We start from the raw sequence: 27657 nt of genomic DNA on the forward strand, positions 1-27657 counted from the left end.
CAATCCCACGCTGTCGCGATCTACGGCTTGGTTCTCCTTTGCTCTCAACTTGTTCTAGCTTTGACACAGTCAAGTTTGGTGACTTGCCATTGGCACCGCCCAGCTTAAACTCGGGACAAGTCTCGTCTTCCTATGCCCGGGCGGGCGCCCGTGAAGCACTCCTCTGTCTCCTCTCCTTTCCCCTACCCATCCCAGGGATGATTCTCAGCCAGACTTACCTACAGTGCGTGTGGTGTACTAGACGTCACAGTGGAACACGGATGTTTGAGCCTCTGGGCCAGTTTGCAAGCGTGATGACGGCGTGTGCAAGGTGTTTCAAAAGAGCGAGGCGGGTCGTGAGGGAAGGAGAGCAAGGTAGATGAAATTGTTCGATAAGTAGGTGGCGATGCCGAGTGTGAGTTGTCGAGATGAATGGAAGTAGAAGAGGAGGAAGGAGGAGGTGTCGAGTACGGCCCCAACTGTGACGGTGTATCGGTGGGACTGTGTCGTCAACGAGTGTTTATCGCCTGAGCACGTGAGGGTGTGAGGGTGTGAGGGTGTGAGGGATAGGGCGTAAAGTATGCAAGAGGAAGGAGATGAGAATGAGGAGGGAGGGATGTGTCGGGGGATGATGCCGACGACGAGATGGATGGAGAAGGAGGGGAAGGGTGATGACTTGGAGTGGTGTGTGACAGAGCTGTACAGTCAGTTGGGGGGGGGGAGTGGGGGGGGCGGGTGGAAGGAGTCGAGGAGGAGGAGGGGTGCGATGTCAGGGATACACTACCACCACCACCACTGCTGTACAGTAGAGTTATGGGTGTACTAGTGGACAAGTTGATTTGGGTGGGGTGAATGGTAGTTGGGTGGCCTTTGGATGAGTTTGTTCAAGGTGGATTGAGCAAAGGTTGAGAGCATGGGCAGGCAAAGGGAGGGGAGGGGGATGCTGTGCGTTGGCCAATGCAAAGGGTTGAAAGAATTCAGGGAATGCGAAAAGTAACGAGGGGGTTTGCAGTCTGCAGTCTGGTCTCTGGTGATCCCCGTGCTTACAGCCATGGGACCTAGGCCCTAACTCGCCCAACTCGACAGAGGGGATGTTGAGTGCTTTTCACCCCTAAAAAGCCAGTCCCTGATTGATATACCACAGTACGCACAGTACAGTTTACAGTAGCCACTCTATAGGCCTCTCTATATGGGGCTCTATGGATCTATGGCCTTGGCGGACAGGGTTATCTTGTCCCTTTGAACGTGTCACCACCACCCATTAGTTGCCTCCTGCAATTGCCTGTATGCCTGCACACTCTTTGCCCATATAGCCCATATGGCCATATGTGACACTCACAAGCCACAACAAAGTGCACAGTCACACCTCCAACAAAATCATTCAGGACGACGTGCCATCCACAAGTTGTTGTCAACGTGAGCCCGCTCCTATGATTTTCAGGTCAATGCAGCTCCTCAAACCTGTGCACAGCCCGGGTCCCAAGCCCTTACCGCCTACGGCCCTACATATACATACGAAGCTATTTAATCTACAAACACAATGGGCGCATAACATAGACAAGTTGATTGACCAGTGTGGAATGGTCGACGCGTGCGAGTGCTGTAGACACCCTGGCTGCGAGTGCATATCTTGGCTCAAGAGCCCGCTCGCAGGGCCGAGGGGCCTTAGCCTCCAAGGCCCAAGGTGTTTTGGTACATTAAAACAGAAATCATGGGGGAAACTCCCATTCCAGGCGCGTCCGACGCGTCTGGACCTGCACACCCCTTAGTTGACGAGGGCAAGACTGGCCCGGTCGGAACCATCTGTCCCAAACTGCCAGCTGCCAGTCGAGTGTTGAGCGACATGCCTCATGCCTAAGTCCGTCCGTGCTCTGCGCGCCCTGGAAGTGTCGGAGCCTTGGGCATACGATAGAAAGGCGTCGCGGGGCTGAATGATACCTCATTAGAGGCTGTGGTGCGTGCAAGCCATTCCGAGTTTAGTGCCACCCGCCACGAACTGCTGGGGACAGTGAGAATGCTTGATAATTGATATCATGAACATCTGAGCATTATATGATCTACAGAGCTCGATCTGCACACTCCCAGCACTGCATATCTGCGGACCCGAGATCAACTGTGATCTCGTCAGCTCGTATGTCTAATCTAAGGGTAAGTTTGACTGCTAGTGCTCTACCTCCGTACCTCCAACCAGCCCCCCCCCCCCCCCCCCTAACGCCGGCGATTACACCCGAGAAATAACTTCGGTCGTTCAAAACCTCCTCTTCCTTAGGTAACACAACGTGGTTGGTCTACCATGTGGCTAACTTTCGCACGGGTACTCGTCAAGGCACGATCTGATATCGACCAACGTCACAACAAATCGGTTCACCAGCCGACTGTCCACACCAACACCTTCCTCGCTACCTACTTCCCACCATGGCGCTCGCGGAGGCCTTGACATTATGGGACATCCCCGCTACCTCAATAGAGGGGGCGCGGAGGTACCAGCAAGTCGCGACGGTGAGCTCATCTGGCAGTGCGCTCAGCTGACAACCAGGCGCAGGACATCGCGCGAGCGTACATCTTTCCTCAGGACATCCGCGGGGGAGGAAAGAACAGTACGTGGCTGTAGCGTTACTTTTATGCTGACGTATAGAGGTTGATTCGAAGGAGCTCGCCGCTGCATTCCGCGTCCTGCGTGCCGCCGGGCGCCTGCACAAGCTGCACGTTGACTTTATTGGTGTGATGGGGCCGTTGGCCACGCTGACACTAGATACCGTCGAAGCAAGCTTCCGCTATGTCAAGGATGATATGGCTAGGTACTGGGTCGCCATTGAGGTGAGCTCTGCCTGCTTTGCGCAAGCTCACTGCAGCAAACAATCGCCGCCGAGGCTCAGGAGCAGACGCAGTCCGTCATGACCGAGCTGTTCTCTAGAATCGCAACATGGCAGAGGCGATGGGCAAGACCACTACACATGTTCGAGGAGTATGTGTGCTGCCACAACCTGGCTGACGCCCAGCGACAGCATCTTGCGACAGTTCAACTCGCAATTCCACAGATTGCTATACGCCGCATTCCCCGCCTCCTTCCAGGACTGCCTCTTTCACTACCTCTCGTACTCGCTCGAAGCAGCTGGTGCACATGAAGAAGAAGGCAACGTAAAGCACGCCTATCCATCGCAACACCTACTTGGGCTGAACCTCGTGCATAGATACGCAACGACGCTCATGCGCGTGGCATTTGACGAGATCGACAAGATCGCCGCCGAGGAGGCGGCCGAGGGCCTGGCTGAGCGCCGCTTAGCACGAGCGCGGCAACGCGTGTCCTCCAGCTTGAGCAACTGGATGTCTACCATCTTCCAGGGTGAGCTTGCAAGGACGCAGGGCGCTCACACCATACCAGGCAACGAGGCCCTCCTGCGTTCCATCTATTCGCGGTTCGACTACCACTTATGCAAGTCATTCTTCGACATCCGGTGAGTACCCAGAGACTATACTGCTGATTGCAGCACGGACGAGCTCTTTGACATCATTGTCGACTTCCCAGATTCCATGGCTGCCCTTGAAGATCTGAAGGTGTCTCTGGATATCGCATCAGCTAACGACGCAGGACTGCTTGTTCAAGATTGACCAGCGTGATCAGGTCGTGGAGAAATTGTGTGCTGCGTAAGAGTTTGGCCAGTGCCTCGCTGACACAAGCAATGTCAAGCGTCTCCTCCATCCAGGTGCGGAAACCAAGGATGTCATCTCGCAATACATCAACACCATCCGCTGCCTGCGCATCATCGATCCCGTTGGCGTGTTGCTGCACAAGGTTGCCGAGCCTATCCGCCGTCACTTGCGCGATCGTCCAGACACCATCCGCTGCATCGTGGCGTCTCTCGTCGAGGGGGAGGAACTGCAGGACGAGAATGACCCTACCTCTGCTGCGCCTCTCGCTGCTATTAGCGACAACAACGTTGAGGACTTCACCGACCCCAAATGGGAGCCAGAACCAAACGATGCAGCACCAGGTGAGATCAGGAGGTCTTACACCGGCTGACATCCAGAGTTCCGAACAGGTCGAAACTCCGACATCGTTGGGACGCTCGTCAGCATTTACGAGACGCAGGAGGCAATCGTCAAGGAGCTTCAAACCTATCTTGCTGGGCGGCTGCTTGTCGTTGAGGGCTATGATGCGGTGAAGGAGGTAAGTAGTTGCTGCTTATGGCCAGTTGACAATTCCAGGTCCGCACCATAGAGCTACTCAGGGTCCGCTTCGGCGAGGAAGCACTGCATGTATGCGACGTCATGCTCAAAGACATGAGCGACTCGAAACGCATCAACGACCACGTTCACGGAGAAATCGACGTGAGTTTGGTTCGAACTCGAACACTCACTGACGTGCACAGACCATTGTCCAACCTCTCATCATCTCACGCATCTTCTGGCCAGACATCGCCCCTTCCTCCTTGCATCTCACGCCAAAGTTGGAGGCAGCAGAGAAAGAGTACGAGGCCGCGTTCCATCACTTCAAGCCCGACAAGCACCTACTATGGCTTCAAGAGCAAGGTACGGCGTCTGTCACTCTCGAACTCGAGGACAGGACTGTCACAGTGGACGTCACCCCGCTGCAGGCAGCCGTTGCAGAGCTTTTCGAGTTTCAAGATACTTGGACGGAGGAAGACCTCGCTAAGAAGCTTGAGGTCAACGTCATTCTTGTTCGTGGTGCTCTAGCAGTGTGGGCTGGACACGGTGTGTTCAAGAGCGAGGATGACGGGTCCTGGCGTGTTCTGGAGGTTTTGGAAGTAGGTGTAGATCAGCAGGGTGAGTCACTGTCCGCCACCCACTCCACGGACTCCCGATAAGAGCCTTTGGGTCCGATTAACACTCCAGTGCCTGTAATCGAGGCGCAATCCGCTTTCCAGAGCATTGACGGGGCCAGCGTTCATGAGAAGGGCAGCATCTTTTGGGGCGTGAGTAATTATCCAAAGTGCGTGGCTGGTCGCTGATGTTGTAGCACATCCGTGGTGCCATTGCCGAACTTGGCCCACAGAACCTGTCGTCACTGCACCGCGTCCTGTCCCATGACAAGAACTACAACATGACCGTGGATGAGCTAGCCATGTTCTTGACGGCCGCTAAGGGGGCTCGGCGCTTGATGGAAGGCCGAGATGGCAAATGGATTCTGCCGAAATGACGGATAAACGGAAATTCTATGGGTATTCTCTTACCATTGATAGTGGGCAAGAGCGGGTGATCGAAATGCTGTTGGTGCGATTGGTTGACTAGATTGTATACATGCATCCAGGAGTGGACGAGACAAAGAAGCCCGTACGCACGAGCAAGGGTGTTTTGAAGAGGACAGTCGAGGCTTGGCTTGGGCCATGTTTGGCTTGCTGTTATGCTGTGGTACGCACAGCTGTGAACCGTTTCGTGCCTTAGATGTAACCAGGGCTTGAACCAATCGTCATCTTGCTCATTAGGTCTCCTCCACAACCCCACAACCATCCCGGCACTCCTCCCCCTACCCGGCATCAATGGCAGACTTGCAACCTATCCAATCTAACTGCGGGACTACATCAACTACACTCCAACACTCCCATCCAGTTTCCTCTTCATCTCGACACTTCTCCCACTTGTCTGTTGACTAGAGGACAACTCACTCGGTCTCCTGTCGAGACACCCCATCTCGTCATACCACACATCACACCACCTTCCTCCTCATATATCTGCACTTCACAAGCGCAACCCTCTCACGCCATCTCTGGCCTTTTAGCCTTCTCGCACCGCATCCACTATGACGTCTCCTATTGACGGCTCGCGCATGTTGCCGGCGTTGACGGCGCGCGCGTCCTTCTCCCCCGTGCCTGTTACCTCCGCCGCAGCCGTCAAGAAAGGCGACAGGGAACAGCGCCATGCCGGCGCTCGCGGAGTGCCGCTCGGTCGCCGCATCTCTGCTGACTTCTCCGTGGAGCCTAGCCGTGCTCACCGCCGCGGTCCTCCGCTGGCACCCTCTGCCGGCGCTTCTGAGCGGACACCCCTGCTCACCGCCCCTCCCACAGGCGCCGTTGCACCCGCATACAACGTCTCAAACGGCGTCGACAGCGACGACGTGTGTGACCACGAGGCCTTGGTCGTCCGACGCGCCAGTGTCGCCGGCGCCAAGGGCCGCTTCCACGGTCTGCCGGGCATGAACAAGCCCGCGACCGTGTGGACTGAATTTGGCGTGCTCGTCGCTTCCAGTTTCCCGCTGAGCATGGGGCTTATGCTTGAGAACGCTCTCAACACCATCAACGTCTTCGTATGCAGTAGGCTTGGCTCGGCCGAGCTCGCCGTTGCGGGCAACTCGAGTCTCTTTGTCATGGTCACCGGTGAGTCGTGATTCGAGTCACTCTGGTGACGGTTTTGGAAAGTGGCTGACACCGTGATTCACATCCCTTTACGTCCACATCCTTGAAACCACAGGCTATCCGATTCCGCTTGCTATCGCCGCGGCTTTCACCACTCTCTCGGCACCCTTGTACGCTCAGCCTGATGCACGCTACCACATCGGCCACTGGCTTCAGCGCGCCACCATCCTTTCGGTCCTGTTGTCCATTCCTGTCATGATGCTCTGGTGGCACATCTCGCCCTTCCTCCTTTGGCTCAAGCAGCCGCCCGAGCTCGTTGCTGGTATGGAAACGTGAGTCACCGGTAGTTCTCCGAAAACTAACCTTCAGGTATATGCGCGCATCGATCGCCGTGCTCCCTGCCCTCGGCCTTGTCGAGACCATGAAGTCGTACCTGCAGGTGCAAGGTTAGTGGCGAGGAATGGTATGGCTGACAACAGGCATCATGACCCCGCCCCCGCTCATCTTGCTCTGCCTCCTTCCCGTCCATGCCAGCGTTGCCATCTACCTTGTGCACTACACAACTCTGGGTGCACCTGGAGCTGCGCTCGCAACTGCTGTGACACTGACGATTGCCGGGCTGCTCCTCGTGGCCCTCGCGTTGCGCACGCGGGCTCGCGAGTGCTGGGATGGCCTCTCGAAGAAGGCCTTCTCCGACTGGTACACTGTCATCCGGCTGGCTGTTCCTGGTGCTCTTGTTCGTCTCCCGCTCCGACCGCACTGACAGCAGATGTTCGGATCCGAACTGTGGGCGTTCCAGATTATTGCACTCCTCGCTGGCCGCCTTGGTAAGGTCGCTGTCGCTGCGCAGGCTGTTATCTCGACCTTGGATGCTCTCGTCGCCATGGTGTAAGATTCGGTCCACCAGTCTAGCTGACATCAGCCCGTACGCAATCTCGATTGCCATCGCGAACCGTGTTGGCAACCTCCTCGGACACGGTACGCGCGGCATCCCGCGCGCCCGCAGAACCGTCGTGGCCGGCCTGTCTCTCGAGGTCCTTGTCGCTGGCTCGACGGGTCTCGCCGTCCTAATCTTCCGGTACCAGCTCGCGCGCATCATGACGGACGACGAGGCTGTAGTGGAGGTGACGGCCCAGGCCGCCGTCTTCGTTGCCTCGTACCAGGTCTTCGACGGTTTACAGAACGTAGGTGCAGCGTGTCTCCGCGCGTTCGGTCGCCAGAACATTGGCTCAATCATCCACTTCATCGGGTACTATATGGTCGGTCTGCCCATTGGTGCGTACCTCGGTCTCGGGCCCCCTGGCTGGGGTCTCAGCGGTCTATGGGCTGGTGCTGCGCTCTCGCTCGCGTGCACGAGTGCTGCTGAGATTGCGTTTGCCGCCACGATCAAGTGGGAGGCCGAGGTTGAGCGTGTCCAGCTCCGCGAGGAGGACATGAGCGACTCGGACGACTCGGACGACTCGGAGGACCCGCTCCTGGTCTAAGGCGTTCAGCCGAGGACTCTAAATTAGAATGGTGCTCTGGATGCAGATGCAGTATACATGCTACAATATGAAGAGCTTGTGGATGGCAAGGAGGACAGACATGAGGTCTGGCTTCGCGTTGTCGATGGCCGACTCGAAGAGTATAGGAAGCTCCTCTGAGAGGCGTGCAGCCATATGCGCCGGGTCATGGTGACGTCCTTGCTTTTTATGGCCTTGATCGCTCCTTTCGAGCACCTGGACATGCATCTCGTCAGTACCCACCAGCTTGGGCGCCAAGTCGCCATCTAGCCGCCGCACCGGCTCGCGCTCTGGTCACGTCGCCGTGCCGGCGCGCGCGCCCTCCAGCCCCACGACGGCAACGTACCGAAGCTGTAACAGTCAGCATTTTACAATGACAATGGCTAGACCAATCTGGGCGAGGTTAGCGTTGGCTGCGCAGTCGCTCGCGTTGCCGTTGCGGGCCTGGAGCCGGTCTTCAGTGGAGACCGATCCAGTTGGGCATGAGCACAGAGATCCAACAATGAGGCGCCCCACTGACCTCTGGGTGCCAGATCGGCGAGATGAGGTTCCACCAGCTACGCACACGCTCGTTCTTAGCATCGATCTCGTCAATCCTGGCTTCGACTCTCTCGAACATGGCGTCGAACCCGGCCTTGACTCTGGCCTCGAGCATGGCCTCAAGCTCAGGCATGATCTCCGCCTTGATCTCAACCTTAAACTGGGCCTTGGGCGGGGCGTTGATCTGGGCCTTGAAGACACCGAGCTTGGTTCACTCGAGCCTCATCTCGATCGGGGTGGGGACCTGCCATTAGAGACGTAGAGATATCCTCACATGCGCGTCTGAAATGGCGCCGACACATCCTTCGTGACCAGCGCGATGTTCTCCTCATCGCGCCGGTTGGTAAAGATAGCTTGGGATTTCCCAGGCGTGTTGAGGCTGGAGCCGGCGAGAGCACGAGCCTTCTGGCGGGTTGACGGTGCGCGGAATGGATGACACGGCGTCCTTCACCATGCAGAATAACATGCCAACAATATCCAAGCAGATATCCTTGAAGCATGGGTATGTCACGACGTGACTGAGAGTAAGTGCAGGTGCATCGAGTTGTCAACTGTTGAGTAGATGGTAGTTGGCAGGATCGCACAGCTGCTGCAGTTATCTTCAAGTTGATACAGGGACCCTACAGCTTGTTCGCTCCCTCCTCAAACGGTTACCTCCAAAGATTGAGTGGAGGTCAAACATTTTGCAAACCTCCACCTCCCACCACCACCGCAATCACAACCACCACCACTTCCACCACCACACCTGGCACTACCACCACCACACCTGGCACCACAACAATGCCGCTGTACAAGATCACATCGCGCCGCCTTGCACGTAGGGAGCGGGAGGAGGAGCTCGGGATTGCAGATCTGCGGGCTGAGATGGGCGTCGAAAGTGATAGCGACGAGAGCGATAGCGATAGCGGCAGCGACGAGGGCGAGTCCGACGAGGACGAGTCTGAGGAGGATGGGGATGAGTCTGCGGATGTTTCTGGCGATGAGGAAGATGTGTCTGCTGAGGAGGAGGAGGATGGTGAGGATGAGAACGACGAGGAAGATGAAGAGCCAACCAGTGAGTTAGTGGTCGGGCATGCTGACCCAGGCTCGAAACGAAAGCGCGACTCGTCCGGCAGCGGCGAGGACGAGGACGAGGACGAGGAAGAGAAGGTCCCCTTCCCTATCCCAATCGACGAAATCGCCACCCAGCCATTATACGGCATCGCCGAATCCGACTTCCCCGTCTGCTGTGTCCTTTGTCCGGAACGCGTGCTCAAGAATGCGTATATGGCTGATGAGCATTTGGGCAGTGCGGTGAGCCACCTACAGGTGTAGAGGAGAGCTGACGAAAGGCTCACAAGCGCGCGCTGAGGCGTTGGGAGAGTCATATTGCCGCGAACCCGCCCAAGGAGGGGGCTGATCCACGCGAGGTCGTGGATGATATTGTTGCTGGGATGAGGGAGGTGGGGAAGGGGAAGAAGGAGGGGAAGAAGAAGGTGAAGAAGGCTAAGCGGCAAACGGCTGCTCCGGCTGAGGATGGGAAGGAGGAGGAGGAGGAGGAGGAGGAGGAGGAGGAGGAGGAGAAGAAAGAGGCGGAGGTAAAGGAGGTAAAGCAGGCCAAGAGCAACAAGGCCAACAACGCTGCCACCGGCGGCGCAGCGCTCAACCGCCGCCAGCGCCGGGAACTCGAGCGCGCACAGAAGGGCAAGCCTGTGCCCCAACCTGCTGGGAAGCAGAGTGCCGCAGCCGCGCGGAGGGCTGCACAGCGCGAGGCGCGCCTTCGGAGACAGAGCGAAAGTGGAGGCCGGGCTGAGCGGCGAGCCGAGGAGAAGGCGGCCAAGAATGACGACATGGCCGACAAGCGAGACAAGAAGCGTGCGCGCAAGAGTGTTCCATAGTCGTTGAGCTCGTCAGCTCCGGAAATTCCATGTACCTTCCACCCGCCGTAGTAACGCCTGGACCAGGTACGAATCAAACGTGACTACATCTCGTCTAGCGCACGCCTATGCCTAGTAACCCACGCCCTTGAGGTAGTCGGCGAGCTTGGTCACAATGACGTTGCCGTCGCCCGCGGGCGTGCCCTCGTACTGCTGTCAGCTTTGTTTGGTTGCTGCGTACCTCGCCGACGAGAATGGCCTGCGTGGTGGGGATGAGGAAGACGCCACGCTCGCCTTTCCGGCCAATCACCTCGTCGGGGTTGGCCTGGATCGTCATGAACTTGAACCCGTTGAGGGTGATACCGCCACCTGTGAGTCAGTGGGGTTCGGGTTGGATGGGTTTTGGCTGGGGAGGATGTGGGAGGTGGGACGCGGGAGGTGAAAGGGCACAGGCCAGATCTACCCCGCGCCTCACACCCATACATCACACTCTCGTACTCACCACGGACAGTGTCGGGGTCGGTGAACGCCGTCTGGGTGATAAAGTTCTGCTCGGCCTGCGAGAGCTGCCATTAGCATCACTCACTCGATCCAGCTGTGAACGCAGGAGCTGGTAGACTCACATCGTACCCAGCCGAAGCGGCCCACACACCGCCCTGCTTGCCGATAATGGCGGCTTTGCAGATCTTGCCGGTCGCGATAAGGTGGTCGTCGACGTAGGCTGTCGGGGAGTCGGTGGGAGACGGCACGTGGGTTGCGAGTGCGTTACGCAGGGCGGAGATTGAAGAGGGGAAGTATCAGCATCGTCGGTTCTGAGCAAAATGGTAGGAGGAAGGAGCGGAAGAAGCGGAGGACAGAGCCGCTACGCTGGGCGCTGAAGAGGACGGGCCAGGACGGGGCACAATCGTCAGACCGACACAGGTGTTGCGCAGTGAGCAGAGCGGCGCACAACATTGCGCCAACTCGAGGACTTGGCAAGATTGTTGCCCGAGGAAGAGGAGAAGCCACTCACATTGCCAGGACATTGTTTGTGATCGATGGAGAGGAGACTGGACAAAGTGAAAGTTGCAATGAGAAATGACACGCACGTCAGCCTTACTCTGTGGATGAGCGGAGGTAAACCAAGGGACACTTGCATTCCACACACGCCCACACGTCATAGTTGAACCTTTGGCAACTGAATCTTCCAACCACTTCCAATCCACTCAAATCCTCCCGCTCAGCGCTCCAGAGCTCCAAAGGCAGTATGACGCACTCCAAGATGATACTATCAAAACTCCTGCATGGTCAGCCGACTCATACTACTGCTTGGTACTGCCGTCTACTTGTGCACACACGGACATTCCGGAATAGTTCAATGTCCTCGATCCGGTTTGTGAAATTCTAGAACGCCCTCTGCATCCCACTCCTCCGCCCTCTACAACGCTCCTTGATCTCCTGGTGCGCCTTCCACGTGTATCGGGCGCCAGTCGCCTAGTTACCATAAATGGCGCGGAGAATGAAATTGGTTGTGATCGCGGCTGGGTGTCAGTTATCATTCCAGTCGGCGGACTGGTGGCGAGCAGTTGGTTCGTGGGTGCCAATGGCCAGGGGTAAAGCTCACCGAGCAGGCAGACGCAGAGAATGGTCTGGCTGTCAGCTGTGCGATCACACGCATAAGTTGGCACTCACAGGACCAAGGCGATCGTCGTACGGTGCTCCTGAACGCGTGCGGATTGCGCGTGCACGACGCTGGTACACGACCAATGCGTAGATCATGACACCGACAGCTGTGGGTTAGTGGGAACCCTCTGCAGCAGCGTTGGTGTGCAAAACTGTAGCCGGGACGGCACAGCACAGCAGTCTCTTGCCAACATGCATGCCAGGAACTTACCGATCACAGTGTACATGGCGGCAGCGATGTGCCCGACCTATCGTCAACCCGAGTTCGGTGACGACAGCAGAACACTTCGACACCCACCTTGTCAGTACCGAAATTGAGAAGGCCCACAGCCAGACCGCCGAGGACAACGGCAAAGTGGAGCCATGAGAGGAAGGTACGCCTGACATCAGCTACGTGCGCTACATTAGTAGACACTCACTCGTTGGCGAAGAAGACCTTGGGCTCGACGCGCACGGGGAGGGCGATGCGCTGTATCGTAAAGAGTTAAGAGCGGGTTGTCAGGCGCGCGGGGGTAGGGGGGGTAGGGGGGGTAGGGGGGGAAGAGAGAGAGAACGTTGAGGGCGCAATTCAGCAGTGGATCCGAGTCAACAACCACAGGCGTGGGCGGACGTCAGCATCCTTTGTTCGCAGAGTCAGCAGCGGTGCTCACCTTCTTCGCGGTGCGCTGGAGGAGGGGCTGAGTGGACATGGCTGGTGGATGGAGAGGTGGTGACAGCAAGTGGAGAGGATGCCAAACAAGTGGGGCGAGCTTGGGTTGCGGAGATGTGACTGGAGGCTACGAGCGACGGATAATGCGGTGACGGGTGACCAGGTAACGGTAGCAACGAGGAGGAGAATTCGGAGAGGTGTGTGATTAAAAGTTGAGAGTAAGGATAGCAGTAGTAATGTTTGATGGCAATGCAAAGATGTCTTGGAGAGGGCACTGAGAGGGTAAGGTGGGAAAGGAGGGATAGGGATCGACATGCGACAAGCTGCTAGCCACTGTGGGTGGTCCTTGTTCATGCACGTGCGTCAGTCCACTACTGCCCAGGCACGGGTAATATCTGAAGTAGCGGACATGAGTTGACACTCCATCAGACTTCCATAGGCGCACCAAGTTTCATGTTCCTAGTTAGGCGCATATATTTCCGTTGGAATGTGCCATCTGTTTCCCCATTAGAATTGAATGGTAATGCACGAGTAATGCAACCTCCACCCTGAGTACCCGAATACCAGAGTACCTGAGTGCCTGAAGCTCCTGACCATGCTTTGTCCAGTCTCAGGTTGAATTGATGCCGCGCGGAATGGCCAGCTCATCCATAAGCCAAACTTGGCTCCTTTCAGTCTCCAACTCAATGCGCCCAACCCCGCGCCCCCGGCCATGGTCCACTGAGCGTCTCAACTTCAACCTCGGCCATGGGCCTCTCGTGATCGTGCCTCCTTAATCGTCACAGACTCCCCAAACCCCAGTTTATTCAGTCTTTCGGTGCACCTTCCACAACTCTGGGTACTGTATCTAAGACGCGTCGTGACGGAATAATATATTCAACGTGACCAGCACCCATGATCCGCGCGGAAACGGACGTGTCGGTCCTGTCAAGTCACTCCCATGCTCCCACCTATGGCCACCTAGGCCCACGTCCCCTTCCCCGCGGGAAGAAATCACGTACAGTGGGATCAGCATGATCGTCCAAGGACAACACCTGCCATCTGCCAGCTGGCGGCAGTTGTCATCTGGATGGATGGGATGGGGTTTGATGAGAGCCTTATTCTCCCCGCTGGACCGTTTACCACCCTCAGGGATTGACCTCCTGTTGCTCCATCGAGGGTTGCCACGTGTTGTGCGGGTTCCTGGTTGCGCCAGTTGGAGTCCCGGGTGCCAGGGCGGACAAATTCAGAGGAGGAAAGATATGAATGACTCCAAAGAGTGCAAGTGCGTACTCTACAATAGATGAAGTAATCAGAGTGGCTGTAGTAGCGTTCGAGAGTGGGTGGTATACTGAGATCCAGGGTGATTTGTAACCAGCTAGCTAATGCTCTCATGCAATCATTGCTCTTGCTTGCTCAGTATGGGATGGGCTAAACTGGAGGACGAGGAACGATCAGATATATCAGATACTTATGCCCTGCTACCCTGAAAATGCTTAAAGGCATAAACCCTCCCCCTTCTGGAGTGTTGTGTTGATCGTGTTGAGAGTCCTATATTCGTGCATTGATATTGTTCATTTTGCCGCGTCCCGCACCTCATGGCCTCGAGGCCTCATGGGTCCTCAAACTACACGATACACTCTCTCAGTTCTCAGCTACTTGTTCAAGTAACCGCAGCCACCAACCGTTGCTGTTTGCTCCTGTTCGTATTGTTTGAACCGTAGATCCGTGGGCCGTTACCTTGAACAGAGAACGCTCGAAACGCTCCCTTGACCTTCCGTCCCCTCTCTCCGCTCCTCTCAGCCCTTGACTCCTTCTCCTCCCGTGCCACGCACTACCAACACCTGCCCCTCACAAAGCTTTGAAACGCCATCCACCTCCAGTCGAACCGCATAACTCGGTCTCAACCTTGACCTCGTTGCTCCTCGCGGCTCGTGACCTGGAGGTCGCGGCATTGCGGCGATAGACACTGTGCCGTCACAACCGACCAGCCAGCCCTCATCCATTTTGTCCGTGCTTGTTCCTCGGCAACTCTGTGATTTGTGTGAGTCTACATAGTTATACATAGTATCAGGTAGGCGATCGTGGTCAGGTTTGGTACCTCGAACGCAAAACACATCCTTTGCATTCCAACCATACAACCCTTTGTATCCCTCCTCCTCCTTTCCTCACATCCCGTCCCAACCCCATCCATCCCCTATCTAACCACCACCGCAACCACAACCAACCAAACCTCCCAACAACTCGGTATACTCTTATCGCCTTCCTTTTCATCCCTCCATCGTCTTGGTATTCCTCCGCATCACCTCGCACGCTACTTCGCTCCTCGCACGCTTCTTACTTTGCATCTCGACGGCATCCCCCTGGAGGATAACCGACCAGACATTCCACGCAGCTCCCTCCCCTCTCGAGGCCTCAAAGGCCCCACATCTCAGACGCGCCTAAGAATCGACAATCGTCCTCACATCAAGGTCCTGCTCATCATACATCAACCCTTCGCAACGCAGTTATACAGGGGTACACGGTACGTGATCTGAGCCGCGCTGTGGCCAAGAGTCACCATTTGCCAAATCCATCTAGAGTCGAGTCCAAGCTCAAGTAGGCTAGTGTGCTCGGACCGTTCATCGCCCTCTTCGGGATCCGTTATCCGTTAAAGGAAGCGCTGGCTGTCCGAGCTGTCTTTCGGGATGAGGGCAGCGGGCAGAGGCCCATGAGGCATGAGGGAAGGGTCTCACGGCCCGCTTCGGGCTGGGCTACTGGCGCGCCCGCCCAATTGCCCAACGCTCAACGTTCATTGTTCCCTTTGTAGCGGACTGGCCACCATTAGTGGCAGATGAGCCGACGCGTGTGTTGGGAGGAGGAGTGGAAAGGATGCGAGCTGGGCTTTGCTCCTCTGTGCTTGTTCAACCACACACTCCATCTACCACATACTTGTGCGTTCAGTGCAATCCCTCGAGGCCCATTGTCCATTGTCCTATCGCCATCATTCCCAACGTCGCCATCACCTCTTTGCAAACGTCACGCTTACCCAGCACAGGTCGTGGAACCGAATGTTGATATAACGCCACTGGTGTCGCGTCAACCGCCCCCGACGACAATAGGCACCGCCACCGGCTCCCTCTTTCCCCCTTCGCATCCTCGCCTTCACTGAATTCCCCAGCCGCCGAGAACCTCCAAGACACGCGCGCGACGCCTCCTTATTTCCTGCTCCCCTCCTCCCACTTCTTCTTCTTCGTCCTTCTCCCGCTCACGACTAGCACGTCATGCCAACTCGACGCGCGCACCCACGCCCACCGCGGCCCAACGCCCATCCTCCACCACCCCAGTCACAGCGGCTGCTGCTCAGCTCGCACACATTCACCCTCATCGCGAGCTGGCGCGGGCAGCTCCTCATCTGTACCGTAGTGCTCGTCGTTGGCGCGATCTACTTTGTCGTCCGCGAGCCAATACGGCAATGGCGCCGTCGCCAAAGGGAACGAATCAGCCGCGCGTTCACGGACGAGCTCTTGGCGGCCGAACACTCCCAATCAGCAGCGTCTGCAGAAGAAAAAGAGCGAGCCGGCCCCAGCACAGGAGCGTCAACCGCGCTGCCCAAGATGCAGACGGCGCGCGAACGAGGACGGGAAAAGCGCAAAGAGAAGAAGCGACTTCTCGTCGTGGGCGCACCTTCCCCCGGTCGCAGTAACAGCGTCAGCTCGCTCGATTCGTCGCCGTCGCTGCAGCCTGTCACCTCGACGACCGCCCGCCCGCTGGCTCGCATACCCTCAACACAACAAGATGAAGCCCTCCCACCTACCGTTGAAACGAACCCTGCTCCTGTGGAACCGTTGTCCGTGCCCACAGTCAACCTCGAATCAGCCCCGCCATCGCCCGCAGAGACACCCATTTCCCATTTCCCTGACCCTCCATCTCCATCAACCCGGTCTGCCGCTGTGGTCGCGCCCCCAGCGCTGGTGTTGGCTGACCTCGACGCCCCGAGCGACTGTTCCGACGAGGCCTCCGACCCGCCAGACGGCGACCTCAGCCGTCCCTCAGTCAGCAGGACGACCAGTGCGTCCTACTCGATCATTCCGGAGGATCTCTATCTTCCGCTGTCCGGGACAGCCCAGAAGAAGAAGCGCAAGTCCAAGGCACGCTCCAACGGCATGTTGGGCGAACTAGCGAAGGGTCCATCACAGCCCATGGCGCGCAACGTGACTGCGTCTTCGGATGACGTGCCATCGCCAGGTAGCGGAACTTCTTCTGCTGCTCCACACCCCACGAGACGGAGACGCGTAGGGTCAGGCCTGGGCGGCATCACCATGACGCCTGCACTTGAGTTACTCCTCTCCAACCACGAGCGCACCATCGACTCGCTTCGTGCCGAGATAGGTCAATCCAAGGCAGAGGAAAGCAAGGCTCGTGACGACGAGGTTCGTGCGCGTGAGGAGCTTCGTCGTTCAAGGGCGACGGAAGATCGCGTCCGCGCGGATTACGAGCGTGCTCGCAAGGCCCGCGACCGTGCAGAGTCAGACTCGAGGCGCCTCGAGGCAGAGGTGGGTCCACCATCAAGCGCACTTTGGACAGTGACTAACCAACAGTTCATGCTCTTCAGGAACCGCTTCGAGACACTGTCGCACATGTACCAGGCCGTCTGCCACCGCTTGCGTGAGGTAGATCAGCATGGGGCCGATGCAGGGCACTCTCCCCAGCCCCAGTTGCAACCATCGCTGCAGCCTTCCCCGGCCATTCCTACGATTCCTACCATGGTCAACGCGCACATCGGCTTCCCTTCACCCATGGCTTCTCCCATGCCACCCATGGGCTACATGTCTTATCCGACACACCACCTGTATCCCTCGCCAATGCAGGCGCACGGATTTATCAACTTTGTGCCTTCGCCCTCCCCTCAACGCCGGGCAGACAGCAACGCGAACGGCGACCTCCTCGCTGGGCCTCTGACTCCTGGCCATGGGCCGTCGGCATCAGGCTCGCAGGCCTCGTCACAGTACCCGTCCGACCTGTCTCTCAATGCGTCTAGGACTCCCTCCTCCTCGGCTACTGCGCTCTCTGAGCTATCTGCAGCGGAGCTCCGCAGGATCAACATCGCGTCGTCGGTGCTCAAAAAGAAGAGCCGAGTTGCGACTGACCCTTCGGAGAATGGCGACTCTCAGCCAGCGTCGGCCGCCAAGCCGTCCGAGGTTGACATCTCAGAGAACCCAGTCGAAGGCTTAGGGATTCACCAGTGCGACACTGTACCGTCGACCTTTGCGTCTGTTAATACGCCTGAAGGCTCACCCTCGTCGCACCGGAAACCGATCAAACAACGGTCGACGGACTCGATCTCGTCGGATGCGTCGTCTGGTCCGCCTGGTCGCTCCCTCTTAATCACGCCTTCGGATACTGGACCCAAGACGCAGTCACCACAGACGGCCATGTCTCCTGTCCCGGACGACGAGGAGTCATTCATGGCAGAAGAAGCGAACGGAGATACGCCCTGCCCGCCGTCGAAGACTCACTACTTTGGTTCCGTCACGGAGACACCCGACGGCTCTCTTGCGAACGGAGACGCAGAGTTTTCGCCCATGTTTGCCAGTCTGGCACACACGCCTGAGCAGCTACAGGAGATTGCTCGCATTCAGTCAGAGGCACTCAAGCGGCGGACAAGGCCAGTTGCGTAATTGGACGTGGAGACTATATGAGCAACCCCGGACTTTTGAGTAGACAAGTAGAGGGGAGAGTCTAGCAGCCGTTGTTGTGAGGACTGAGAGCAGAGTATAGTAGCTTGCACGTCGGTACGTCGACGTTGTCGTTGTCTATGTCATGAGTTTTTATTGTGACAGGGAGCGTTACATACAGCGTAGTTTATGTGCATAGTCATGGACTCTGCCCTGATTATACCTGATACCTGGTGACGCCTTGATGATACCTGATTAACAGTTGTAGTCATGTATTAGGATTGAATACAATTGGGATTAGATGACTTACAGGAACGAAATGATGATCCAATGCATGTCAGTATTGTCGGTTTTGGGGGGGGGGATCTACTTGCCCCTCTGTTCCTTGACATATGACACCCTGTTGCGCCCATTAGGTGGGGAAGAAGGGGGGGGGGTGAGGCCAGGGGGGCGGGTCAGAGGCGGAGGCAGTATTCCTTATGGGCGCTGCTAATTCCCACTAATAATAGGGCACTTAAGGGCTTCTCACTGTCAAAGGTGGCCATAGATTGCCATTGTAATCACTGCACCTCACTACACCGTCCAATATGCACTTCACATCACAGCACATGTACATCTTTGCTACAATTGCTACACCTCTTTGTCTCTCTCTGTCTCTCTCTCTCCTCTTCTTTCTATCTCGGATCTTGTCAAACTAGGCTTTGGCAGAGCCATTTGTCCGTTAACGTTCACGCTGTGACATTGATCGACACCAAAAGCAACCCTGCTTGTGTTCAAGTGTGCAACGTGAAAACAAACATCCGATCAGCCCGCTCTAGCTCTTCCTGGAACTCCAACCTTGCCACTGGCTGCTACGGGACACCCTCACTTTGACAACGACAACGCCCCATCGATATCCATCGTTTTCTTCTTCATCAACGCATCGAGCGTCATCCTCTCCTCCTCCCCATTTCCACAACCCAACCGACATTCGTAATCGCGTCGTTTCTACACGGTGCGCCAACACATCGTCAATTCCCGCGGACAGTCCACCAATATCCCCCACCGCTTCCGGCGGCGACCGAGAAGAATTCATCAATCTTCTCATTCCTACATCGCCTCATCGGATCAATTTGTGTCAGCCACGGCTTTCCACGTTGGCCATCACATCGTAACGCATCGCATCGCATCCCATCGCATCAATCCTCATCTGCTCCCACATATCCCTCCCCCGCCTTCACCTTCACTCTCGGCCCTCGCCCAGCTTAGGCCCACGCCTCCTTGCACGCCGCATAGTCCCCCGGTTTAGCGGCCTGCGCAGTCATGGCGGCCAACCCCTTCTCGGCGTCCAAGGCGGCGCAGCATGCCGACCTCTCGTCGCTCATTGAGCACGATGATGGTACACAGGCGCAACGCATGCCGTCCGAGGACACGATCGCAGCCCTCCTCCACGCCCGCGCTCGCGCCGAGCTCCCATTCACCCGTGTGTCGCCGAGCGGTACCGACTATGTTGTCGTCAACCCGCTGCGTGTGCTGTCGGGCTTGAATGAGGAACACCGCCGAGCATACCAAGCAGACATTGAACGCCCAGACGGCGGCCTGGGCAACGAGCGACAGCCCAGCGCGTACGAGCTGGCAGGCCGAGTATGGCTCCTTATGGCCCGACAGCAGGAGGACCAGACCCTGCTCTACAAGTAAATGATCATCGAGACACTGCTGACGCCCAGTGGCCTGACGGGCTCAGGCAAGAGTGCAACAATGCGGCACACGACGTCGCAGATCATCCATCTCGCCTCGACGACCAAGGCGCAGCGTCGCCTCGGCGACCAGGTCACGCAGCTCCTCACGGTCCTTGAGGCGTTTGGACACTCGAAGACGGCGCTCAACCCCTCGGCATCACAGGTCGGCAAGTACCTCGAGCTCCACTTTAGCCCGGACGGCGCGTTGACAGGCGCACAGGCGCTTGTCATGGGCCTGAACAAGTCGCGCATCGGCCCGCTGATGCACGAAGAGCGCACCTTCCACGTCTTTTACCAGCTTCTCGCCGGCGCCACTCCTCAGGAGCGCGAGGAGCTCGGCATTGACGACCCGGACATGTACGCCCTCCTCGCGTCGAGCGGGTGCTACAATCTCCCGAACGGCCCGTTCTCTGACGACGCTACGCAGCTCGGAGAGCTGCGCGCTGCCTTTGCGTCACTAGGGTTGAAGCCCAAGCACGTCAAGTCGATCTTCTCCGTGCTCGTGGCTATTCTCCTGCTGTCCAACCTCACATTCACCGACACCCGCCAGGCTGGTTCGCTGGGCATGACGTCGTTCGAGGAGCGCACCCAGGTTGTCGAGTTCGACCTCCTCAATCAAGTGTCCATCCACCTCGGTGTTAACCCCGAAGAGCTCGCCGAGGTCCTCACCAATCGGACAAAGTGGGTGTCGCACGACCTCGCGTCCGTCTTCCTCGATGCCGAGGGCGCTGCGGACCAGCGTGACTCGCTTATGCGCGACCTGTACGCCATCTTATTCGCATTCGTGCTCGAGATGGCCAACAAGCGGGTGGCTCCTGACTCGGTCTCGCTCCAGATCGCACAGCTCGACCTGCCCGGCTGGCAGAGCCGCACGCTCACCACTGAGGTCGACCCAAAGCGACAGCACCTCCTCACGGCCGCTCCGCTGATCCAGGCGAACGGGCAGAACGGCTTCTACGAGTTCAGTGTCAACTTTGCCAGCGAGGTTCTCCACTCGTACCTCCTCCGCCGAACGTTTGACGACGAGCTCAGCTGGAACGCGGACGTCGTCGCAGATGGCGTCAAGCTTCCCGCTGTGCCGCCCATGAGCAACATTGGCTGCGTCGAGCTGCTCCGCGGTGGTGTGATGGGCGTCCCTCAGCTCGCCGCGAACCCGTCGGGTATGATTGGCCTGCTCGCCCAAGTCGGGGAGCGTTACAAGGGGGAGGACCGCGACGAGGTCAAGGCAGATGTTGTCACGCGCGCGTTCGCCTCTACGTTCAGCGGGCATCCATCATACGTGCCTAAGCCCGGATATGGCCTTGGCCCCATGCCCCGCGAGGGTCGCATGTTCGGCATCAACCACTGGGCTGGGCAGGTGTCGTACGACGCAACCGACTTCCTTGACCGCAATGCCGACGTACTTGACAAGCAGCTCGTCAACCTCCTCCGTGGCTCGGTGGACCAGTTCATCACCAAGCTGGTGTCTGGCCCTGCACTTGCCACTGAGGGCCACCCGCTGGATGCCGACATCGTCGTCGAGGCTCAGGTGTCTGTGTCGCCCTTGCGCATCCCTACCGCCGTCGATGCACACCGCATGGCAGGTACGCCAGCGCAAGAATCGACACACTGGCCCGTCGACGACTCTTGCCCGCAGCCCGTCACAGCTCAAATGAACGGCACTCTCTCCACCCTCTTCGACACCATCGACCGCACACGCGTCTGGGGAGTGCACTGCTTGCGACCCAACGACTCGGGTCACGCCAACTCGTTCGACCGGAGACGTATCAAGGCGCAAGTCCGCTCTCTTCTCATCCCCGACCTCATCAACCGCCGCCAGGTCGACTATGTTGCCGAGATCCCACTTGAGGACTTCTGCTTCCGCCACGCGCTCTCTCATGACAACGCTCACGAGCATGTCGAGGAATTCGCCCACTCACATGGCTGGATACCCGGCACAGACTACGCCATCGGCAACAACCGGATATGGATGTCGTGGTTGGCGTGGCGCGAGCAGGAGGATCTCATCCGTGCCACCGAGTCTCACCGGGGCAGCGGGGAGGAGACATTGACCGACGAGGAGAACGCGTACGCACCACACCAGCAGTTCGACTCGCGCATGGGCAGCAGCGTCGGCCACTTTGGCACCAACGAGAGCATGGACAACTTAATCGCGCCGCAGGGCGGCCAGGGCACACACAGCTACCGCAATTACGACAGCTACGGGACCAGCCCCGACCCAGGGGCTGAAGATTACATGGCGGGTAATGAGTTCACGTATGACCATTTACCAGAGGCGGAGAAGAAAACGGGCGCCAACGCCACGTCGCGCGATGCGATGGGCGGCTTCGTCACCAAGGAAAAGAAGCACCACACGACCGAGGTGATCGCCACATCGCGCTCACGCCGCTGGTGGATCTACATCACGTGGATGTTCACATGGTGGATACCCAGCTTCCTGCTCAAGTCGGTCGGCCGCATGAAGCGCCCTGACGTTCGAATGGCATGGCGCGAGAAGGTGACCATCTGCATGATGATCTTCTTAGTCTGCGGAACCATCATCTTCTACATTATCGGTTTCGGCAGGATCCTGTGTCCCGACATGGACAAGGCGTGGAACCGCGTCGAGCTCTCAACGCACCAGGGCGAGAACGACTACTATGCGGCCATTGCGGGCAACGTCTACGACTTCTCCAACTTCTGGGACACGGACCACTCGGACGTCGCGTCGTTGACGACGTCAGGCGACGTCATGATGCAGTTCGCCGGCATGGAGCTCACGCGATACTTCCCCAAGCCTCTCCACGAGGCTTGCCCTCAGCTCGTTGACAACGACCAGCTCTACCTGCAGATGGCCAACTTTACGCCTTTAGACCCACGCGCCGTCCACTATTCTGGGCCGCAGCAGAGTGTGCCCGATACCAGCATGGTTGCACCGCGGTGGTGGTGGGAGACGCTGGACCCCTTCCTGAAGAAGATCTACAAGGGCCAGCTCGTGTTCACCAGGGGCGAGATCGAGCAGGGCGCCAAGGACGACGACAAGATGCTCTGGGTCATCTACCGCAAGAAGGTGTACGACATCTCAGATTATGCGTACACGGTCAGCTACTTCGCCGGCGCGTCCGGCGACGGGCTGCCCAAATACGACTTCTTGAACGGCGCGATCACCAAGGTCATCCAGCAGAACGCTGGTAGGGACGTCACCAACCAGCTCGACGAGGTGCTCGCGGGTCTCTCACAGGAGGAGCGCGATAACAACATGAACTGCCTCGACGCCGCGTTCTACTACGGCATCATCGATTTCCGCAAAGACGCCAAGTGTACGGTCCAGAACTACCTTCTCATGGCGTTCGCCATCATGATCATGGTGACGATCGGTGCCAAGTTCTTAGCAGCGCTCCAGCTGGGCGGAAAGCGCAACCCAGAGATGCTCGACAAGTTTGTCATCTGTCAAGTACCATGTTACACTGAGGGCGAGCAGTCGCTCAAACGCACGATCGACTCGCTGGCTGTTCTGCAGTACGACGACAAGCGCAAGCTCATCTTCATCATTTGTGACGGCAACATCATCGGTGCAGGCAACAACAGAACCACCCCGCGCATCGTTCTCGATATTCTCGGCGTCGACCCCAAGTTGGACCCCGAGCCCCTCATGTTCAAGAGTATTGGTGACGGCAGTAAGAAGCTCAACTACGGCAAGGTGTACTCTGGTCTGTACGAGTACGAGGGCCACGTCGTGCCGTACGTCGTCGTCGTCAAGGTCGGCAAGCCCACCGAGACGTCCAAGCCTGGTAACCGTGGCAAGCGTGACTCGCAGGTGCTGCTCATGCAGTACCTCAACCGTGTCCACTTTGACGCTCCCATGTGCCCATTGGAGCTCGAGATTTACCACCAAATGCGCAACGTCATCGGCATTGACCCCACCTTCTACGAGTATATTTTCCAGGTCGACGCGGACACGACCGTGATGCCCGAGTCACTCAACCGTCTGATTTCGTGCACGACCGACGACTCGGCCATCATTGGCATCTGTGGCGAGACGCGCCTCGAAAACGAGCGCGAGTCGTTGACGACCATGATCCAGGTCTACGAGTACTACATCTCGCACCACTTGACCAAGGCCTTCGAATCCCTCTTCGGCTCGGTCACCTGTCTTCCTGGTTGTTTCTCGGTCTACCGTATCCGTACCGCCGACAAGGGTCGCCCTGTGCTGATTTCGTCCATGATCATCGACGAGTACTCGGAGCCCAACGTTGACACGCTTCACAAGAAGAACCTCTTCTCGCTCGGAGAGGACCGTTACCTCACGACCCTCATGATGAAGCACTTCCCGACCTACAAGATGAAGTTTTCTCCCGACGCCATCGCACACACCGTCGCTCCCTCCCGCTGGAAGGTTCTGCTCTCGCAGCGTCGTCGCTGGATCAACTCGACCATCCACAACCTTGCCGAGCTGCTCTTCCTCCCAGAGATGTGCGGTTTCTGTCTCTTCTCCATGCGCTTCGTCGTCTTCGTGGATCTGCTTGGTACCATCATTCTCCCGGCGACGTGTACCTACCTGGTCTACCTCATCGTTGTGTGTGCGACCAAGGCGGCCCCAATTCCCTACATCTCGATCGGCATGATTGCTGCCGTATACGGTCTGCAGATGATACTCTTCGTCCTCAAGCGCGAGTTTATGCTCATCGGCTGGATGTTCGTCTACATCCTCGCCTTCCCCATATACTCGTTCTTCCTGCCCTGCTACTCGTTCTGGTCGATGGACGACTTCTCGTGGGGTAACACTCGCCAGATTGTTGGCGAAGGTAGCAGCAAGACGGTGGTCATCGAGGACGACGAGGTGTTTGAGGAGTCGACAATCCCTTACCGCACTTTTAAGGAGTACGAGGCAAACGCGTGGGAGACGACTTCGCTCCCCTCGGATACGGAGAAGGACGAGTACGCGCCGTCGCAGTACTCTCGCGCGCGTGGCCGCAAGCGCTTCGCTCCCTCGGTCCACTCGAGCAACTCGCACTCGAACCTTCACCCTGGTTCGGGCTACTCGTCGCGTGGACCGTCCCCGCACCCTCCGTACCCCCAGATGGGAATGGGTGGCGGCGACTGGCGCACTGGTAGCGTGTACTCGCAGCCGTTCGCGCCGCCGCCCATGGCCTTTGGGCCGAACCCCTTCGACTCGCCTGCCATGGGCTCGGACATGTCCCTCCGCCCGCCGACTGTGTTCACGCAGGGCGGCATGATGGGCCCCGGCTACGGTATGCGCGGCTCGACGTACAGCCTCGCGACGACGGCCAACCCTTTCCAAAGCGGCCCAGCGCCCAACACGGACCCTAACCCCACCGACGAGACGGTGTTGTCGGCTTTGCGCAACTACCTCAACTCGCAGGACCTTATGACTGTGTAAGTAGATGCTGCGTCAGCAGCATCAGCAGTGTTGCCAAAGCCAGATTTCTGACCCCAGCACGAAGCGGTCCGCGCGCGACGCCATCTACGGCCTGTTCCCGAACGCCAACCTTAAGGACCGCGCGGCGTGGCTCAACGAGAACATTGACAAGATCCTAAGCGAGCCCTAGATAGGCTACGATACGACACGACCAACGGACACTAGATACCCGACTGTCGAAAGACACGCACCCTACATTCTCTTAGCATCTGCACCTTGCCATGTATAAATGGACACGACGAACTGAAGCATACTGGGGCCGAGGCGGCAGGAGTTGGATTCAACCAGGGTGAGCTTCGGCCGATGGTGGCCAGCCAGGCACGGTTATCTGATACGCTTCGGCCGCATTTTGATCCCTCTTGGATGATTCGATTTGGCACTCAACATCCTCTATCTCTTAGCTCTCAGAACACATTGCGGAAAATTCCATCATCGTCTTCATCTCCATCTCCATCTCCATCTCCATCTCCATCTCCATCTCCATCTCTCATCTGATCTTGATCTCGACGTGCTTCGATCCCGCCTATCCGCGCCAGACTCCTCCCCCACATCCCCATCCCCAACATCCCCCACATCATACCCCCACCCAGCCGCAATGCACATTCTCGCCCCGGCACTCCTGGCCTGGACGGCCCTCTTCGGCGCCGCGGAAGCCAAGTCCCACGTCAAGATCAAGCTCAGTATCCCGACGCTTGTGCAGTGCGAGAAGGCGATTCTTCATTGGAAGGGGGGGAACCCACCGTTCAAGGTGTACGTGTACAATCCAGCTTGGCTCTCCCGTCTCCTTCCTTCCTCGACGTTCTGATCTGGGCCTCTGCATGCAGGACGGTCTTTTGATGAGTGCACGGCTCGCTTGTCGTCTTGCCTTTTGGGTTTCCTTCTTCCTTCCTTCCTCCCTCCCTCCCTCCCTCCCTCCCTCCCTCCCTCCCTCCCTCCACCCAACTCCCCTGGCCCCCCTCCTCTCTTCTTCCCCTCACGTTCTTCCCTCCTTACCTCAACCACCTTCGGAGCCCCTGCCTGCTCCGCTCCACGTCCCCTCTTCCTCGCGTACTCCCAAAACCCCCACCCTAACCCCAGATGGGCCCAAGAAGACTCGCGCAGCCCCGACGGCATCTCCCCGATCACAGACTCGACCCCCAACCGCTGGGCCGAATGGACAGTCGACGCCCCGGCTGGCACCCGGGTCTCCCTCCGCCTTCGCGACGCCAAGGGTCACTGGGTGAAAACCTACGCTGAAGTCTACCAAGGCGAGAACGATGACTGCGTAAACCTCGCCTACCCTGATCCTCTCGAGGAGGCCCGGCCCCCTCCTCCAAAGGAGTGGAAGGTCACGCGCGGGCTCGAGTTCGTCGCCCTCGCGGTGGTGGTGTTGCTCGCCTGCTGGGGTATCGTGCGGGTTATTGGGGGTCGGGAGAAGAAAGCGGAGGAGGGGAGGCAGAGGGGAGAGTATATCCAGGTGCAGGGCGAGGAGATTCCCATGCACGATACAAGGAGGCGCACGCCTCCGCGTCAGCAGGGGGATGGAGAGGAGTTCCGCAGTCTGTTGCCGTCTGATAAGCGGGTTGATTAGATGCAAGTGCGAGGCTGCGCTGCCTACTTTGTGGGAAGGGATGGGATGGGGCGGGGCGGGGGCGGGGCGGGGTACGGAGTTGCTGACCAGGTCGCACTTCTGATACAACCACCGGTCCAAGTTGTTCCACGCACCCTCCATGATATATCGCAGCGGAGAGACGTTCGGCACAACGCCTCAACCGGCTGAATATCTACTGCTGACTCTGGACCAAACGATACGTCCCAGGGCAGGTTTGAGGGTGGACCCCACTCCGCATCACCTCGAAACGCCATATCGCAGGGCCACGCTCCCAGATGACACCTCACGCTGGGATACCATGCCTGAGAGCAGGCGGACCTCAATCTGCTGTCAACACAGCCCAAGACAGGCTCCGCCAAAAACGGAGGAGAGCAGTAGGCACGACGCGTCCGCGTCCACTAGTTCACGGCATCGCCACTGTTTCCAATGGCACGCTTTCCAGAACATGTCATGTACCGACACCCTTCTCCCGTTCTGTGCAATATTGTAGCGCCCATTATCAGCACGCTACCGCGTCAGATCGGTGGTGCTGGTTTGGTGAGAGCTATCAAAGAACCACGTCGACATGTGTAGGACTGGCGACGAGTCCAGGCACCGTGCGGAATTTGACAGTCTGTTGCGTTGCAACGGGGCTGTGATGGGGATGGTAGACCGGCCAAACCATGAGCCATGAGTGACACTATTAATAGTGATGGTTAGAGAAGCATCCCAAGCGGTTCCCAGACTAGACCAGAGCGGGTGATAACGCAGCCGAGGTGGTTGTGCTCGGTGGACAGAGATTAGGGCGCATTTGT

At 57.9% G+C, this 27657-nt stretch overlaps 9 protein-coding genes across 9 annotated transcripts; 6 read left to right on the forward strand and 3 right to left on the reverse strand.

Annotated features, from left to right (window-relative positions):
* Positions 1-2394: 2394 nt before the first annotated feature.
* Positions 2395-5137, forward strand: CcaverHIS019_0403700 (uncharacterized protein; the record flags this gene model as incomplete). Its single annotated transcript, XM_060600197.1, has 15 exons — positions 2395-2478; positions 2516-2576; positions 2615-2698; positions 2732-2796; positions 2832-2944; positions 2979-3322; positions 3362-3434; positions 3468-3534; positions 3569-3615; positions 3658-3971; positions 4008-4147; positions 4186-4308; positions 4350-4764; positions 4834-4913; positions 4958-5137. The coding sequence occupies 15 exons, from the start codon at positions 2395-2397 to the stop codon at positions 5135-5137; spliced, it is 2190 nt and encodes a 729-aa protein (XP_060456815.1).
* Positions 5138-5737: 600 nt separating this feature from the next.
* On the forward strand, positions 5738-7774 carry ERC1 (uncharacterized protein; the record flags this gene model as incomplete). The annotated part of the gene is made up of 6 exons (XM_060600198.1): positions 5738-6311; positions 6406-6622; positions 6660-6736; positions 6770-7026; positions 7060-7178; positions 7213-7774. The coding sequence occupies 6 exons, from the start codon at positions 5738-5740 to the stop codon at positions 7772-7774; spliced, it is 1806 nt and encodes a 601-aa protein (XP_060456816.1).
* A 312-nt stretch (positions 7775-8086) lies between these two features.
* On the reverse strand, positions 8087-8583 carry CcaverHIS019_0403720 (uncharacterized protein; the record flags this gene model as incomplete). The annotated part of the gene is made up of 3 exons (XM_060600199.1): positions 8087-8143; positions 8358-8516; positions 8548-8583. The coding sequence occupies 3 exons, from the start codon at positions 8581-8583 to the stop codon at positions 8087-8089; spliced, it is 252 nt and encodes an 83-aa protein (XP_060456817.1).
* Positions 8584-9112: 529 nt separating this feature from the next.
* On the forward strand, positions 9113-10209 carry CcaverHIS019_0403730 (uncharacterized protein; the record flags this gene model as incomplete). The annotated part of the gene is made up of 3 exons (XM_060600201.1): positions 9113-9386; positions 9417-9625; positions 9664-10209. 3 exons carry the CDS (start codon positions 9113-9115, stop codon positions 10207-10209), a joined length of 1029 nt encoding a protein of 342 aa, XP_060456818.1.
* A 111-nt stretch (positions 10210-10320) lies between these two features.
* PFY1 (uncharacterized protein) lies at positions 10321-11213 on the reverse strand (the record flags this gene model as incomplete). The annotated part of the gene is made up of 5 exons (XM_060600202.1): positions 10321-10398; positions 10430-10557; positions 10691-10754; positions 10812-10909; positions 11201-11213. 5 exons carry the CDS (start codon positions 11211-11213, stop codon positions 10321-10323), a joined length of 381 nt encoding a protein of 126 aa, XP_060456819.1.
* Positions 11214-11661: 448 nt separating this feature from the next.
* Positions 11662-12539, reverse strand: nrf1 (uncharacterized protein; the record flags this gene model as incomplete). The annotated part of the gene is made up of 7 exons (XM_060600203.1): positions 11662-11708; positions 11792-11816; positions 11860-11957; positions 12062-12098; positions 12149-12230; positions 12270-12319; positions 12501-12539. The coding sequence occupies 7 exons, from the start codon at positions 12537-12539 to the stop codon at positions 11662-11664; spliced, it is 378 nt and encodes a 125-aa protein (XP_060456820.1).
* Positions 12540-15741: 3202 nt separating this feature from the next.
* CcaverHIS019_0403760 (uncharacterized protein) lies at positions 15742-18138 on the forward strand (the record flags this gene model as incomplete). Its single annotated transcript, XM_060600204.1, has 2 exons — positions 15742-17013; positions 17059-18138. The coding sequence occupies 2 exons, from the start codon at positions 15742-15744 to the stop codon at positions 18136-18138; spliced, it is 2352 nt and encodes a 783-aa protein (XP_060456821.1).
* A 1299-nt stretch (positions 18139-19437) lies between these two features.
* On the forward strand, positions 19438-25402 carry CcaverHIS019_0403770 (uncharacterized protein; the record flags this gene model as incomplete). The annotated part of the gene is made up of 3 exons (XM_060600205.1): positions 19438-19808; positions 19842-25229; positions 25291-25402. The coding sequence occupies 3 exons, from the start codon at positions 19438-19440 to the stop codon at positions 25400-25402; spliced, it is 5871 nt and encodes a 1956-aa protein (XP_060456822.1).
* Positions 25403-25867: 465 nt separating this feature from the next.
* Positions 25868-26842, forward strand: CcaverHIS019_0403780 (uncharacterized protein; the record flags this gene model as incomplete). The annotated part of the gene is made up of 2 exons (XM_060600206.1): positions 25868-26022; positions 26350-26842. The coding sequence occupies 2 exons, from the start codon at positions 25868-25870 to the stop codon at positions 26840-26842; spliced, it is 648 nt and encodes a 215-aa protein (XP_060456823.1).
* Positions 26843-27657: the final 815 nt, after the last annotated feature.

Source organism: Cutaneotrichosporon cavernicola (assembly GCF_030864355.1).
Source record: "Cutaneotrichosporon cavernicola HIS019 DNA, chromosome: 4".
Taxonomy (NCBI): domain Eukaryota; kingdom Fungi; phylum Basidiomycota; class Tremellomycetes; order Trichosporonales; family Trichosporonaceae; genus Cutaneotrichosporon; species Cutaneotrichosporon cavernicola.